Raw genomic sequence first — 18,335 nt, 5'->3', positions numbered from 1 at the left:
TTTAGTAATTGACCTTGATAGGTAGTGTTTATATTACATTAAATATGTTCCTCATAGTCCTAAAGGATGTAAAATATGTGAAACAGGACATAACCATGTAAACACCTTTCTGCGCTTCCAATCTGTAAGCCAAAATAAAGTCATAACAAGGCAGTGGAGACATAGGGTTTGGCCATAGCTATTGATGAGCGAGATAACTCCTCTCCTCCCAAAGAATCAAAAACAAACACATTAACTGTGTATTTTCTCAAGGCTCAAGTTAATGTCAAATCCCTGCCTCTCTCCGATGAGCGTGGAATGTTTTGGAACTAGTGTCGACAACATTTATTTTCTTGCTGGATTTGTCTGTTGTTGTACTTGATAAATGTCTTAAAGACAACTTCAGACTGAAATTGTCAGTTTCTGTCCATTGTCAATTCTTTCACGGTTCTCAAGTCTCAAGTTTCATATCTCAAGTCCTGCCCTATAAAACAACTGGGATATCAGGGGTTAAGTAGACAGGAAGGCCGTAGTTACCCATCCTCTGCCTGATGGGGAAGCAGCTGTGGACCTCCACATGTGGACTCAGAGTTCATCTGTTTCCTGAGCAGGAAATATTCTGTTCTCGTCACCAGAAAGGGAGAGGAGTGTCCAGTTAAAGCAGTCAGAAAGTCTTTCAGAGAGATTACAGTTGCATGGAGTTTAGTTTCTGGATCTTTAGCATGTACATGTCTTTGAAGAAGCCAGCTGTGTGAGGTGATTGGATGGTGACAGGAAATTGTATTTTCCCGTTAAAAGAGCTTATGGATCAGTTATCAGCATAAGGCTCATCGTTTATATTAAAACAGATTTCATCGTAGCATTTAGATATTTCGGTTGTATATCATTTGTTGTGAATGCTGGAATCCAGGCATCGCTTAGTCATGATAATGAATGCTATGATGTCATGACTATGACATAAAGGGAAGTATGTGTCACTCAGTGATGGGTAATGGGGGCGGGACCTATGGTTCTGGTTAGTTTCTCAATGACATCATATGGCTGAAGTGCATAGAGTGTGAAGCACTTGTTTCGGCTTCATTAACCTTTGCTGTGCCCTGACAAATTGGCAATGTGTGTGTTTTTTAAGAGTTGTGTTGAGGTGCTGTCACTTTTACCCATGTTTAAAGAATTTACATGGAAAAAATCCAGTCATTTCAATAGGAATCCATGCGATTGGCAATTTTGAGTGAGGGTGAAGAATGTCCTCATGCAGATTTTGGTGATGTTGAATGGGGGGGGGCTGGAAAACCAAGCCAGTCGATTTGGTCATGGCAACCAGATACAATGCATGCAAATTAATTGTAAAGGCTGTAAATTGTAGTCTGCTGCACTAGCAATAAACACATTGAATAGAATTCAACATATTTGCATTTGCTAACAGAATTTCAAATTAGATTTTAAGCAAATCAATGAGTGAATTACCCACTGCTTTAAAACGGATATCTTTTGGACATTATTCAAGTTAAATGCACAGGCACACAAACACATTTAGTAACATTAAATCTTACTGAAAATGGCAGATTATATTCTGAAACATATTTCTAGGTTGTGTTCTGTGTACATTCAATTACATTTGGATGTAATTGGTCCTTTTCCTGACATAAATGTAAAACACTGAGCTGCTATGAGAGCGTCCTATGGATCAACTTTATGATGCTGTCGGGGTCTGAAGTTGGGCATCTAGCTACATCTGTCTTTATTTTGTTTAGATTCAGATTCCTCTGCAGTTGTTGTATGTTGTAAATAAATAAAAAATCCATTCATGTCATGCAACAGCATGCAACAAGCAAGCATAGGCTATTATGCGCCAAAATACAGATTCATTTCGCACCAGCTTCTTATGCAAATCAGATTGGGAAAGCCTATAAGTACATCTGATTTTATTTATTAATTTACTTACAATAAATAACAGAAAAAATATATTACAATAACTACATTATATACATATTTACCTTTTAGTCGAAAACATTATTAATTAACAAATATTTAGTAAAATCTTTCAATCGTTAGAGGGGACCCTAACATTAATGACTGAAAATAGTAGGATATTTTGCTAATTACTTATTGCAAATAGTTGCAATTATATGCACCTCAGCATTGTAATACATTATAAACCAATATGAGTTGAGTGTAAATTGACTGTAAGTTTTAATTCAAATTATGAAATGAATGCCACCTTATTGGGTAAAAAGCACTCCCTACACCTACCCTAACCCTACCCGATATTTTATTTTAAACTTTTTGATGATTTTCTTCAATTGTATTAAAAATCAATGCTTTTCTGATGTGATTAGAAATCTGAAAAGGGAGAAAAACGTTTTGGAGAAGGATGCAGATTCGAACCCATATTGATCACATCAAAAGGAATTGAATGGCTTTACTTTATTATAGGCTTGCAATATTGTTTAATATTGATGCAAATGTTTGAAAGTTTGAAATCTGATGTTTCATTTACAGTGGATGGTAATCTCTTGCCAGAACTTTTCTCTTCCCATACGCCCTCTTTATTTCAGGTTTTGGTTAGAATGCTGGATATTTCTTTTATAACTCTGTGATAAAATATGTTGTTGCTATGCTCTCAGCCTTGCCTGAGTTCCCGTCTGGCACAGTTTATCTGCTTGGTCTTATTTGTTGACAGAATCCTTTATCTGTTCCCGAGGGGCAGCAGTGGGAAAAGTGAGTGTGGATGTGAGATGCATCTGCTGGCTCAGTCTTATCTGAATGATTCTCAGGACTCTCACTGGTGCTGTAACAATGGGCAGTCAGACCAGAGACAATATCCAGAGTCCAGTCACAGCCACATATCACCCCGCTGAGGGGAAGTCAGCCTGTGCCGTACTTCCTGTCGGCTCAGACGCGACGTTCAGGAATTGCACACAGCTCTGCTCCTGGCTACGTCCTCTGTGCTGAAAGCACAAATAATGTGACCTGTCTTGCTCTGTGCTGTTACATCAGAGTTACATTTATACATTCAGAATTTACAGGTTTTTAGAGTTACAGATTATGTGTTCAGCTATACATTCAGGATTTATAAATATAAATATATATTCTGATATTGATATATATACACTACCACATTAAAGTTTGGAGTGGTAAGATTTTTTTAATTCGTACCAAGGCTGCATTTTACTTGAAATATTATTACAATTTAAATGAACTGTTTTCTATTTTAATATATTTTAAAATGTTATTTATTCCTGTGCTGCAAAGCTGGATTCCCAGTGTCACGTGACCCTTCATTGAAATAAGCTGATTTGCTGCTCAAATAACATTTCTTATTATTGTCAGTGTTGTGCTTCTTATTATTTTTATAGAAACTATAATTTTATTTTTTTGTTTAAATAAAAGCTTCAGAAGAACAGCAATTATTTACAATAATATTATAAAATGTCTCATTAATGTCAGTATTAATCTATTTCAAAGAAAATTAAAAAAAATCATACTGACCCCAAACTTTTGCACAGTAGCTTGTTTTGAAATTTACAACAATTCAAGATTTATTATTATTATTAATATACCTTTACATTTACAAGTATATATTTAGATTCTGGATAGATATATTTTCAGAAATATTTTATTTTATTTATATATTTTCTGAATGATTAATTGTTGTTATATATTCATATTTGAAAGTTAAGATTTCTCATATTTATAAAGTCATATTAACAGAACCAACCCTTTCCCCCGTCTCCTCTGTTAGAGTCTGTATGCTGTGCTGCCGGGGCTGCTGGATAGTAACCCTTTCTCTGAGAGCGGTCAGCTGCGCATGCCTGCGGGAGTCAGACAGATCCTGGACGTCCTGAAGGAGGCACTGCACCTGCTCAACACTTTCCAGGTGCACAGCGAGATCACATCTCAACTGCTGACCTACCTGTTCTTCTTCACCAACGCCTCGCTCTTCAACACGCTCATGGAGAGAGGTGAGCACATGCACTGAAGCCACTCGGAGGACTTGTGCAAGCTGTTTTCATCAAAAGCACAATGGCTAAGACAACATATAAGATGAGAGAGCGTGGTGTGAACTGCTTTGTCGAACCGTCTGTTTCCTGCTCTGTTGGGATGGGTATTTTTCACAATGGTGAGAATTTTACCTAGGTGTAAATATTCACTGGCCGCATAGCACAGCTGTTTGTGTGACAATAGTCTACTGAAGCTTTAATTATGACAAAATGTTTTAGTTTAAATTGAGCTTTTGACTGAAAAACTATAATGAAGCTACTTCTTGACCTGACTTCTGAATAAATATTGATACGGGTGTTTTTAAGGGTCTGGAGATGGCTTCTACCAGTGGTCTAGAGGAGTGCAGATCCGGGCCAATCTGGATTTGTTGATGGACTGGATTCAGAGCATTGGTATGGGAGATTTGGCTGCTGACTTCTTCCAGAGACTCTCTTCCGCCGTCAACCTGCTCGCAACTCCCAAAGAGACCCTACTGCAGGTCAGAAACCCTTTAAACTGCTGCACAAATACATGCACTGATGCAAATACAGGAGATTTACAGATGTATTGTACTAGAGATGTGCCTTTCATTCAGATTCCAGTGCCATGCTCTTGCACTCGTACACAATAAAATATTCTGACACCAAAAATAATTACTTCCAATTAAACATTCGAACAAGAACTGATTGTTCTATCTATCTATCTATCTATCTATCTATCTATCTATCTATCTATCTATCTATCTATCTATCTATCTATCTATGTGTGTGTGTGTTACTAGAAATACAACTGTTCATTTTTAGTTCACGTTAGCTCAGGTCCATTATATAATATTAACAAGTACGACTTTTGATTTTAATATAATAATGTGAATGTATTGGAAAATCTTTAACTTAACATTAATGTATTTGTCATTGTTAGTTTATGTCAACCAATGTAATCTTATTGTAGAGTGTTACAAATACATTTTGGTTGTCACGCTCCATCAGTTCGATATTGCTTTTGTGTAGAGTAAAATATGTTCTCTTTAATTGCTTTTAATTAATTTGACAAACCAGTTCACAAATCATTTAAATGCACTTATCATGTGATCATAATTTACTAGACACAAAATACATTGGTTATGACGTGTGGGAACCCTGAGTATCGATGATTACCAAAAAAAAAATCTTTTTCTGTACAAAAATGGTGTTAGAGCATCCCTGTATTGTCTGTTCAGTTTCCCTTTGACGCACAGTCTGTTTTTGACTGCTGATTGGACAGGTGTGAGTATCAGTTATAGGAATCATGATAAAGCCCTTTTATTGGTCATCAAACAGTTACTATGACTATAAAAATGTTGTGATGTTTCAATAATCGCCAGGCAAACCTGTTTCATAAGCCAACAGCATTGCCTGGGCTATCAGGTTAATTCAATAAAACCTTATGCTAGCATCAATCTCACAACGAAGGTCATATTTACATCTTGAGTCATGCCATTCTTCCGTACATCACATCAATAAAACCCTGTTGAGCTTGTCACAACATGCCAATGGATTCAGCCACGAACACTCGGTCACATAATCCTAAATAATGTGTATTATTCAACTCAGTCATCAAAGTTGAATCACTTTGTAAATCACAATGTAAGACAGTGTGCCGCAAGCAGGAGAGACTTTAGTACCTGGACAAACAGGAAATAGAAGAACTCAAACCAGCTGTTTGTCTGGTCCTAAACCTGTTAACTTCCTTCAGAAGACATTGATAGTGGGGAATGCATTGTTTACACTTTAGTCCATAAGGAAAAGAGTTAAAAGAGTTATCTTAGGTTATCATATCATAAAACAAAGGCACAATAACAGAGGACAGTACAAAGTTGAGTGTCGCCACCCAAACGAACTCATCCTGTGCCGTGGGGGGTTTACAGGTCTCCTGAAGCGGCTCACAATGGATGATGCCGTTCAGCTGTTGGCCGCGGCTCTTGGTCTCAGTGTGTGAACTTTGACCTTTAAGACTTTAAGCTATCAGAGTGGCACACAGCAGACGTGAGAGCTGTATTACAGTTCTGGATGGGAGGGGCTAGTGTTTGGGGTCTGCTGTGTTTTCGAAAGTCTTCATTTTCAAGGGTCAAAAACGATAGAGTAGTGTAAACGACTTAAACGTAACCGTAGCAAAAGTTATGTGTTATGTGTTTTAAAACGAAAACACACTAGTGTGAACGTAGCCTAAAACTACTACAGTAACTGCTTAGCATCCATATAGTAATACATCACAACACTCTACAACTCAGAACATTTTAGCAATGCCCTAGCAATTGGCTAAGAATTGGCTCACCCAACTACTCAGAACATCACATTTTTTAAACTATATTAAAGTTCTTGAGAACTTTAGCCAACATGAAAGTTAAAGTTAAGTCTTGAGGAACTGTACTGTTCTAGCTAATGATATTAGCACATGTAGCACTTGTCGAGACAAATAAGACCTCATATATCTGTCAGTATCAACCAGTGTGCAGTTACTGAATGTTAACGTCCTCTATCCCATCAACAAACAATGGTGGCATGTCCCAGTTACTAGGAGACTGGTTGTTAGGGTTCCACCCATGGCATGAGGTCACAGTTTGTGGTTTGTAAAACCATTGCTGCACATATTTTCAGATGTCTTTTCCCCTTTTCCATCCGTCTATTCTGGGACAGCCATTCGGACTCTTCAGCCCAGACTGTTGCTTGTGGGTGTACATAGCAAAGAAAAATCACAACATATCCTTAATGTCTGAGTTATTTCTTTTAGACAGCAATGAGATCAAATGAAAAGTAATTATAAACATATGATAAAAAAAAAAAAATCTGTAAATGTGTACCTCAACAGTGTCTCAAACTGTGCTCTTCGTTTTGTCACGTCTGCCAACATTTCTCATTAAATTCACCACATTCATTGTCAATTGTCTGGTTTGTATCTATGTTTAAGGAAGCTATGAGGAACATCTGAAATTTGATACATCAAATATCTAGACCTGTTGTACTCTTTGGATTGAGTACTTCTTTTTATATTCCAGATATACTTGTGTCAGGTCAGTTAAACAGGTACCATATATCAGACCTGAATTATATATTAGTAAATATTTATAGTTCTTCTAATGCACATGGTTGAAAGCAACCGCATGTCTGTTTTGACTTCAGTCAGTCTTGCAGCTTTTCCAGACTAACGTGGCACCATCCATCACGTGTTTCAGGCTTTTCTCAAAAATGTCTATGCATCAGCTAAAACTTTCCCACTACATTCATCCTAGAACACTTCATTCCTTAGATGTATATGTAATTGGTTAATGCATTTAAACAATTATCTGTAAATTGTATGCAACCCTTAAAAGAATGTCTTACATATTTAAAAAAAAATAATAATTATAGTGTGTTTGTTTTTTGAGTAAGGCACATTAAATTAAACTGAAAGCAGCACTGAAAATCTAAACAAAAACTGTCGTTAATAAAGAAAATCTGTCTGAATTAAACTAAGCTGTAACCTTAAACCATGTGGCAAAAATATCCTGCCAGGTTCTGCAGGAGTCTGTTGTGCTGGTGAGTTTGTACGACATTCATTCCCAAGCTGTTGTTTCCTAAATTTTGTGAAGAGCCTGGTTTAATTACATACAAGTACTGGATGTTGTTTTGTTCTGGATTCAAAATGACACAGAGGAAAACACTACACTGTTATTAAAATTCTTCGGCTATTCTTAGGACACCACTAAAGGAGAATGAAAACACAAATGCAGTGTGTTTTTTGGTGAGCTCTCCTTAGTTTAAGTGTTTTGGCTGTATTTCCTTTTTGGAATTTTAAATATGTTTTGCTTGTTGGAAACTAGCGTTTGCTTGTCAAAGCAAGGCATGTACTGCCAGAAATAATGTACCTTCGTGAAATTAATAATTGTATACCTATTTAAAATTATTTATCAAAAATACTAGGAAATGGTGTTTTCCACCCTATTATTCTCATGATTGCATATGAACTGAGGCTACATGATATTTGACGAAAGTTGCATTTCTCCAGTTGTTTTACTTGAACTTAGTGCCACTTTTGACAATATAGAACACAACGATATTCTATACTGTGTAAACATTTCTAAAACGACTATCCTATTTTAGATTCTACAAGTTTGTGAAAATGTGACTGTGTGAAATATATGATTATCCGATGCTAAAGAAGGGTATTCCACTAGGCTCAGTCTTAGGTCCTTTGTTTTTTTCCCATTGAATATACTCCCTCCAGGTGATATTATTAGAGAATATGGCATTTTATTGTTACAGGTATACAGACTATACACAGCTTTCATCTAAATTTATTTGTGTGAACTATGAATGTTTACACCAACTGATAGCAGGTTTGCGCCAACACTTATATCCTGAATAGAGTGAACCATGCTGAGAAATCTGTGCATGGAGTGGTTTGAAATTGCCATTACTCACTGAGCTCAGTACAGTTTATCCTAAAAACTAGTTTAATGTGTGAAATTTAGGTCCCTTGCTGATTCATTCTTGTAAGCATCTACATGTGTGTTTACAGGCTTCATGGTCCACTCTGAGAGCTGAGTTTGTTCATCTGAACCCTGCACAGCTGCATCACATGCTAAGAGAGTACAACATTGCTCGGACGTCCCCTCCATGCTGGACACCATCTCCAGAGGATTCAGCGGCTGCCCTCAATACCAGTGAGCCCAAATATGAATTCACACTTCATCCTGTAACTGAATGATACGATGTACAATATTTAACCATTGTCATTTCCAAAACTATTATACCAACAACTTTGTCAGTATATAGCACCATTTATGTTTTTAAACATATTGTGAAGTGATGTCGTTAGTTTACTAAGATTCTCTGTTCCCCTGCCTGAGTGCTGACAACAGGAATGTTTTTTTCTCTTAGCTAATATCCTGGAAAGTTTCGACAGCCATCCTCCTCTAATCCTGCCCAGCAGCATTTTTAATCTGGAGCTGGGGAATCCCATCACAGAGCCAGGGCTGTTCACTCCTCTCCGGCATCTGCAGGAGTTTATCCAGTCTCTTCCAGACAGCCAGACACCGCCTGACCAGCAGCCCTCACAGGTAAACCTCCTCCGTCCTGTTAACTCCCTATTGACGCCACAGAAAACACACAGGCAATTATTGCAATGGTTTAAAAATGGTGTGTGATGGTACATAAAGGCACAGAGAAACTATATTGTCGGAATCACTTTCAGAATGATTTTTTTCCAGCTTATGAATGAAAAAAAACATTGACAGCCAATCAGAATCCATCCTGCTATCACAAGCTAGATAATTTAAAGTGGCTGGCACGTGTGTGCTAAGAATAAACAGACGATATCGTTCAATGGTGTGGATGCTAATATCGTTATCTTTATAGTTATCGTTCTTGGTGTGAACGGTCCTTTACTCTTGCTTTGAGCAAAACCAAACAATATTTAAATCTTAATAGAACAAAATCGACCAACATGAAAATCTCTTAACAGAACAAAACTGAGCAATATTAAAATCCATGAATTGCCTTTGAACACAGATGTGTATCCGAGTCACTTCAGCACTCTCTGATTTCTCAATTAGACTACACAATAAATACAATATAGCCAGATCTAAATCTGAAGGATCCCCTTATTTTTGTTGTGTGCTGTCATATTGCCTAGCAGTAAAAATTGCTCTATGGTAAAGCGCTAATGTATTATTAACAGCATGACTTCCTATAACGCTGAAAAGTTGTGTATTGTGAAAAGTGCTATACAAATAAATGAAATGACTTGAAATACTGGCTGATAATTCTTTTTTTTTTTTTTTTACATCTCGGACGCATTCAGGGCTCCTGCAGTAACTTGACTGAAGAGACAGCATCTGAACCCATGACCCAAGACTCAGAGTCAAAGGATCAGCAATGTGTCAGCATGTCACCGCCTCAGTTTCAGGGGTCTCACAGTAACCTGAGCTCGTGTGAGGCCGTCCTGACCCAGAAACTCAAGTGCTTGGAGCTCAGTAACAGCCTGGCTGGGAATACAGACCTGTGCTACCACAAGAGTCTGGCTCTCGACCCCTCCTGCCTGCTGACCCCTCCCAACACCCCTCAGAGTCTTGACCAAGCCGAACATGAAGCCAGCCTGCTGGAGGGGGCGGCCCAGCAGACGGCACGCCAGCACAGGAAAGGTAACATCACTTCACCATGACCAAGCAGACACTATGTACATTGACCTGCTTCTCTCCACCAGATTCTGGTGAAAAACAAATACAATGTTTCTTGCATATGCACATACTTTTACAAAGATGTAAACCTACTTGAGCACTAGTACAAGTCATTCTGTTTGTTTGTCAGCTGTACTCTGAGAAATATCTCATGTTCATCCCATAGCGTGCTCCCTGATTTCAAAGGCAGGGTGTATTATCTTTGGAGGCGTATGAGAGGTGCTGGTGTTGATGTGGAGTTGGGTTTGTGTGCTCTGGCTGCAAGAGGAAACCAGCCCTCCTCCTCTCCACAATACTCTCCCACACATAATACATGTGACCCTGCCTGTGATAACCCAGCTAGAGTCTTTTTTTTTTCTAAGAAAAATAAATAAACAATCATCCTTCATAAAGATGTAGAACATTCTGTGAAAATATAACCTTTATATCTTTAATAATTACTGAGTAAGGCCCTGTCAAAGATTGAAATAATGGTAAAATTAATGTTTGAAATCAAACTTTGATGCTTGTTATCCCATAATTCGATTTTGAGAGTTTGGCCTGGATTTCGCAGACAGAGTCACATATTTATACAATGAGCAAAGGTCAGATGAGGTCACTTGTGTTCAAGAGTGAATCTTTGTAATTGGTGTTGGGTTCAGGTTAATATTCAGAACTGGCATTCCTGAGCACATTATCTCTTACTTAGAATTATTAAATGAATTGTTATTGGAAATTAAGCAATCGAAATTATGCCTTGGTGTAAATATAATTCCCAAGATGTTCTCTTTTTTTTCTCGTTTTTTTTTACATAGCCTATATATATATATATATATATATATATATATATATATATATATATATATATATATATATATATATATATATATATATATATATATATATATATATATATATATATATATATATATATATATATATATATATATATATATATATATGTTTTTGGATGGACCATGGCCAATATTCAGCATAACTGCAACATCATATATTATTATAACTAAAAATAATCTTCCAAGTCATATAAGTGTAATTCATAAGCTTAAATGCATAGTTCACCCCAAAATGAAAATGGTCATAATTTATGAACCCCATTGTTCCAAAAGGTAGTTTTAATGAAACCAGAGAGATTTCTGTCCCTCCACTGAAATTCCATTCCACCAAAACAGTCAAGCTCCAAAAAGGTCATAAAAGCATCATAAAAGTAATCCTTCTGACTCCAGTGGTTGAATCCCCATTTATGAAGCAACAAAAAAACATCATGCCTAATTAATCTTGTCTGCGCATTTGCAAAGATATCTGATGCACATTCACAAGAAACAATGACTCATGTGTGTCGTGTCAGCGTAAGAGTGGATGTTTTCAACTGTATTACTCTTTATACCGCCAAGCAAATTGGCAGCTAAAAACAACTGCTTCAAATGCAGTTAAGTCAGCATGTAGAGCTGAAACTGTCATAAAATAAAGTACATTATGAAGTAAAATCATTTCTACACTCAAATATAGTGTAGTATGTAGTAATATGGACATTTGACATGACAAGACATGATGTGATTTATATATTTTAAATACATACAGATAAGAGTGGTAGAGCTCTACATGTGGCGTCCTGTTCCCATTGGTTTCCCGCCTCATCTGTCTAAAGACTAGTGTGGATTCTCCTTATCAAGGTGCTCTGCTTAGACCACATTGGCTTTGGTCGCTAATTCATCCCGCTTTTTGTGGTTGTGGTACAAATCCTATAATCTGGTTCAGGAATTACAGAGAGGTGGTTATGTCAAGAGATAAAAGAGCGGTGGATAAAAGATCATGGGAATTTACAGTTGGCTTGCTGGCTGGAATCTTAACCGGGACGGACATGGTTCAGGACACTGGCTGGGTGGCCAAGCGCTGGAGGAAAACCCTGTGTGTTTCCACCAGCCAAGAGCAGAAGATCTTTATGGAAGACTGAAAAGACATCATAAAATCAGTGTTCATACTTGAGTATCATATGCAATATGCAGAACTGACTGATATTTATTATAATAAACCAAACCTGCTGTGGAAATCTGCATCTGTCAGTTGACTTAAAGGTGGATTTGGAATTTTCCAATAGTACCTTCACTTCGGATTTCATTTTGACTGACATGAAATAATCACAATTATAGTAATCCTCTTAATCCTAAAAACAACTTTCCTGTTCTACATGCAAAATATCATTTGTGATTATGAGGTGATGTATGACCTGGAAATTCAGTGACGTTTGATTTGCTTGTGCTTGTGAACTAGAGAAGACCCTAGGCAGATAATGTGATGTGTTTGATTTTATTTTCTCAGTAGAGAACTGCATCACAGGAAACACAGAGCGAAGAACAGAGGAAGATGAGGATGATAGAGCTGAGGTGTTCACCGTAGAGCTGATGAAAGGACCTCATGGTCTTGGGCTGGCACTGGTGGATGGAATGGTGAGAATGATCTGTGATGTATTTTTCTTTTCTACTTCTCATTCTGTACTTGTGTACTTGTCTCTTGCCCTTATGCTAGTGAACATGTAAATAATAGAGTAAACTGTTGAAAATAATAGAGTGGACATGTTTCACACACTCTCGTTTTAATTAAAAGAAGGCTCTTCTTTCATTAACTGTTTAGCGTACTGTCTTTGACGGTTGTTCCTTTGTTGTGGTACGGAAGGTATTTCATATCCATATTTCTGTAGACACTGTAAAGCATAAAATAAACTTTAACACAATTTGAGAACTTGCTGCACAACTTACAACAGCTTCGCAACTAGGCCAATCTACAGCTGTTATGATTAAAGATAATCAGGGCTACACTAGATCTGTATTGTTGAACACATGTAGGCTCTGTTCCAAAAACTAGTGAGCTGCCTTGCTGGATACAGCCTATATAGACAGCATAAAAACCTTTAAAGGGATACTTCACCCAAAAATTTAAGTTCTGTTATCATTTACTCACTCACTGTCATTACAAACCCATTCTCATGAGAGAATTCTGTTCCCCCGTCGTAAATCCATTCACCCAAAATGTTTATACTTCAAAAAGTTCATAAAGAGATAACAAAAGTAATCCACATTAATAAAACCGTTTAATCCAAGTCTTCTGAAGAGACACTATTGATTTATAAATTTAGACACTCATATTTGGTAAAGTAGGCCAATTTTTTTATTTAAATGTGTAATAAACAGTTAGCATCTTCAGACTAGGCTTCTATTCTATTTTTTATTCTAGGTTTGTTATGGGATTGTCTTCTATGTACAGGACACTTAATTCTACCTTTGATATCTGCTAAATGTGTTGGTAACTTAGATTTGGTTTTGGCCAAAGATGACGTGGACGACAGCATAATCTTGCTGATTTTAAAGCCTTCACATCAGATTTGCATCTGTGAATTCTGCCTATATAGGAAGCTCATTAGCTTTTGAAACAGAGCCATAGTCTCTTAGGGCTTCTTTGTTGGCTTCCTCAAAGAGTTTGGCCCTGTAAATGACTTGGTATTGCTGACTTAGGTGTTAGCTGTGAGGTACATGTGTGGGGGGTTGGTTTTACGAGAAGCGGCTCAGTAGGGGATGAATTGTTTTGGGTTGGACACGCTGATCTTCTTTTGAAGCAAGTAATGAGTCCAGAGCTTGACTGAACGCTGCGTTTGCCAGAACTGCAGAGTCATTGAAAAAGTAGAGTTGATGTTAACAAAAAGATGACGAATATGTGGTTAAGCCTTCAGAGACAACAAAACATCTGCTCTCCCTTTGTGACTCAGGACGCTCTCATACAAATACATGAGTTCCACTAGACTGATACAGATGAGAATCAAACTCATTCATTTCCTGTTGCTGTTGGATCAGCATGCAGTCAGCGCTCATCTTGTGTCTTCACTTTGTTTTGTCTTGTTCATGATAGAAAACTCCTCTGCGAGTGAGTGGGATCTACGTGAAGTCAGTGGTGCCCAATTCCCCAGCAGCCCTCAGTCAAAGACTAAGAGAAGGCGACTGCATCCTCGCTGTCAATGGAGTCAGTCTGGTGGGAATGGACTACCACAGGTGAACACCGAACAACATCGACACTTCTCTAAACATTCAGCATCCTGCCTTACTGCTGAACGGTGTCATATATATATATATATATATACCAATGGCAGAAAGTTCTGGACACATGAGATTTATTTATGCAGTTCTACCTGCTGCCACTAGTGATGCAAAAATGACACGTCAACTTTAGCTTTCATAACTTCCACTAATACGAAATTGTCCACAGTACTGAATGTTTTTGATTCTTTTTTTCTCTTTTTTTTCTGTATTTGTAAAATTTTATTACAAATGTCATATTTAACCATAAAATCAAAAGTAAACATTTATAAAATTGGTTTTGTTGAAAGAAAATTTAGGCTATTTTAGGACCATTATGTTGTTTTGATTTATCGATTCCAAAATATTTTGGATGTATTTTTTCTCATTCACATTATTCTCAATGTTTATTGTCATGTTGGTATACAGTACAACAAATAGTAGCATGATGTGTAAATTTCCTCATTTTTTGTGTAATACTTCACAATTTAAATAATTATTCTTTATAAATCATAATTTGTTTGGGGGGCTATTAATTGGGGGGCTATTTTTAGGAATGTGACAATTAACTGCGAGTCGGTCAAAAATGTATTCAAATATGTGACGATTCAAATTGGTTGAGATGCTATACAAATCTCTGAGGGGAACTGACTGTCTTTAGAAACATTTACATTACGTTATTTTCTTTTCATCTCGTCTCTGTATATTGTATATTAAAGTGCAGCTCTGCTTGATTTACAGCTGTAACCAAGGAAACACTGTCTCACTGCTGTTCATAAGCGCCCCCTGCTGTCAGAGAGTGAACTGCATCTCGTTCAGATCGTCTGCGCTTTCAATTTCATGCAGATATTTTTTTTATGTACAGTATAGTTTCACAAAAATAAAGTCAGACCATTCTGATTTTCCTTCGAATTTCGAAATAATACAGTCTAATTTAGTTTAAAAACTACTCATCTTTGTTTGGCTCATGATTAAAATCCAGTGATTGCCTCTCAATTTAAATGGAAAGAGCACAGACAAAACCAAAGTTTGTTCATATAAAGAGATTTATTTTATTTTTGTAACTTGTTTGATTTGGGGTTTGTTTTAAAATTTCTATTTAGTTTTGTTATATTTAAATTTCCCAAAGAAACTTTAAGCAATAATCTAATTAAATGACACATTTACAGTATGATGTCTTCAGTCTCATTTTCTTGAATCGAATTGTGAGTTGAGTGAATCATTACATCCATAGCTATTTTCTGAAGCTAAATATAATTTGATATTTCGTTATTTGATTTTAGAGTGAAAAGACTTGGCAATATTCTGGGCAGATTTAGTGAGATTCACTTCATAAGATTTAATAGAGAGGTTTTATAGATGAGATCAATGATCTTGGCACTAAATGCTCTGTCTTTTCCTGTCAGTGGAAGAGAACTCATCCGGACGTCCAGAGATTCGCTCCAGTTACTGGTGGCCAAAACTGAATCCGGGAGCTTGATCACCAGATGCTGAGGAACGAAACAGACTCGTCTGGATGATTGGCTGTATCTTTGGACTGATCGTTCCTCACTGATTCATTCAGTCAGATCTCAGGAACTGGAACTCAGATGTATTCCTGTCCATTCAAAAGGATTCATTAATGTTGCTGTTTGTGTTCTTGCTCTTGTTGCTTCTGCTGGCTTTGTCTCTTTGTCTCTTTGTCTCCGGCTGCTGTTGTTGGATCTGTCAAAGTCTCAAATGGCCTGAATCTTCTTTTTATAGTAGCGGTTATTTAACACTTTTCTTGGTTTCTTTTGTGTAACATAGTTTACCAGATGTTTTCTGGTGTTTTATTTTTGTTTAGGATCTGTCCGTCTGTCATTTTCTGGTTTCCTGAGAAATGTTGTGGTCCAGACGGGGTGTTTTCAGTTTCCCTAAAGCTCAAACTGGAAGAGCAAGAGTCACACAAACACATTCTCTGTTCATGACATCCAAATACTGCTGGAAATATCAGTCAGAACTACATTCGTTTTTAGTCCGTTTTTAATATTTAGCCAAAGTCTCACTATTAATGTATTGATGTTATGAAACGATGTACCATTTTCACATGGATGCCATTGTTATTATATTGTTTTTAATACTTGTGAGGTTCCTGATGTCATAAATGATGTTCTTCCTCAGTTCCAGAGAAACAGTGTTATATTGTGTCATCAGTGTTCATGATGGCATTAAAAAAGCATTTGTTTGTCATATTTATATTGCTGTTAATGTAATGCTTGTATAATATTTGATTTCTTGAAGGAAGAGAGATAAATTGGTTTTGTCTGTTGTTGACTTTCAATCTGTTTAATTTTAATTTAATTCCATTCATTTTATTAACATCTTGTATGCATATAAACTCCATCAGAAGATCTCCTAATCCTTCTGGACGAGATGATCACGCCGTTTCTTGAGCTCAAGAGTGAGTCTGGATGAAAATGCTGCTCACTGCAAAGCTCAAAGCCATTTATAAAGCTAAAGAAGTGTCCAAAACCCTTCTATATATGTATTTTTTTTTTTTTGAATGGAATATAATGAATAATATATAATAACTGGACACAACTCTCTAAATAAAACATGAAGCAAAATAAGGTCATATGACAAAATGTGTCCAGCGATACACAGTAAAGCACTACATCAATCCCTCAATCATTAAATCATTCGTTAAGACTAAAATATCACGATCTCCTGAGATACGGCCTGAGAAACATGACACAATACTGGAGACAACACATGAGGAAACTCTCATTTATACACATCATAAAACCAGTTTCTCATTCTTTTGATCAAGTTGCGATTGCTTTTGTACATTCATGCAATTGATTACGCACATTTATCTGCGGTTTCCTACATTATCAGTTGCTCATGTCATGTTGCTCAAAATGTATAATAATACAGTACAATAATAATAATGTATAATAATACAGTTTTCTGTGCGATAGTCTTACCCCTCAAAACATCTAGTCTTTAGTTCATCGTATAAGTCATTAAATGCAAAATGGTTAATCTAGTTGTCAAAAACTGCCTAGCACACTTTTTATATTTATTTTTACACATTATTATTAGACTTTTTGTCAATTTGGCATGAATTGTGCAAGTGAATCTTGACTTATGAAGAGAATGTAGATGATAAACCCTTTCTCTGAAATAGCTCAAAGGTTCATCTCATGAATCTTCAGTTGAAAAGCTTATACTGTAAAGACAGAGGACAACACAAGAGTTACAAATTCTGACAATGCACTTATTTTCATCTTTGTGTCCACATTTCTTTTTCCTTTTCTATATCACAATGGCATTGTAAAGTTTTTTTTTTATTATTTTTTTATTCCTTGGGTCAGACCACTAGTAAAACTGTAACTGTGAATTCTATCCAGTCTCTTTCAATCAATATCCCACATACAGTAATGTGTAAATGTGTACGTTTGAAATGGATATATGGCATACATAAGCATATCGGCATATTGTTCAATACAGAGGTTTACATCAGAACATCCCTCCAGAGTACACTGATATATTGACAACATGACAAGTGATTTGACTGTCTTATCCGTAAACTATGATGGCACTGACATGTTCATTGACACAGATATTTATTTTTGAGAGATGAACTAAGGATTTTGAGTAAGAGACTGGCTTTTGCAGGTAATCCATGGTGTTTTGCTTTTTGTACGAGTTGTATATAATACATTTTGAGCGACATGACGTTAGCAACTGATAATGTCGGAAACCGCAGATAAATGTACGTAATCAATTGCATGAACGTACAAAAGCGTGTATAAACTTTTTTTGTGATGTGTATAAATGACTAAATGATGTGGAGGTTGTACAAGCAGTTTTGAGAATTTCATTTCTGATTTGAGAAATGCACCAAAGTCAAAAACTGTAACTCCTTAAAAAGTAAGAGGAGAGGATGTGGCTATAAAGTCATTTATACTTTTGTTAATCTTTATAATTATTTTGATAGATGTCCCACATCCATAGAATGATGTTTCAGTTACTGTTTTTCACCATAAGCAGATATTAATTCACTCTTAAAAACATATTCTTTCAGTCTTGTAAACAGAAATGCATTCATTAGTATAAACAGATACTCTTTCTCCAGTATGAACTGATATCTG

The 18,335-nt window shown here is 36.5% G+C and overlaps 1 protein-coding gene across 3 annotated transcripts in view; it reads left to right on the top strand.

The window, feature by feature from the left end:
- LOC113053049 (ras-associating and dilute domain-containing protein-like) overlaps nt 1–16,519 on the top strand; it is a 30,033-nt gene extending 13,514 nt beyond the window's left edge. The window contains exons 9-16 of one of the 3 annotated variants that reach the window (XM_026217696.1): nt 3,722–3,941; nt 4,287–4,459; nt 8,497–8,641; nt 8,859–9,037; nt 9,781–10,120; nt 12,491–12,600; nt 14,054–14,193; nt 15,624–16,519. In XM_026217696.1, coding sequence (XP_026073481.1) covers nt 3,722–3,941; nt 4,287–4,459; nt 8,497–8,641; nt 8,859–9,037; nt 9,781–10,120; nt 12,491–12,600; nt 14,054–14,193; nt 15,624–15,711 — 1,395 coding nt within the window. In that variant the 3' untranslated portion in view covers nt 15,712–16,519. Of the gene's footprint in view, nt 1–3,721; nt 3,942–4,286; nt 4,460–8,496; nt 8,642–8,858; nt 9,038–9,780; nt 10,121–12,472; nt 12,601–14,053; nt 14,194–15,623 lie in introns of all 3 variants that reach the window. The other 2 variants (XM_026217675.1, XM_026217685.1) reach the window with 2 other exon arrangements.
- Nucleotides 16,520–18,335: the final 1,816 nt, after the last annotated feature.

The sequence above is a fragment of the Carassius auratus genome, chromosome 3 (genome assembly GCF_003368295.1).
Source record: "Carassius auratus strain Wakin chromosome 3, ASM336829v1, whole genome shotgun sequence".
Lineage (NCBI taxonomy): Eukaryota > Metazoa > Chordata > Actinopteri > Cypriniformes > Cyprinidae > Carassius > Carassius auratus.
Note: the sequence above shows the minus strand (reverse complement) of the source record. Positions and strands in the feature narration are given on the sequence as shown.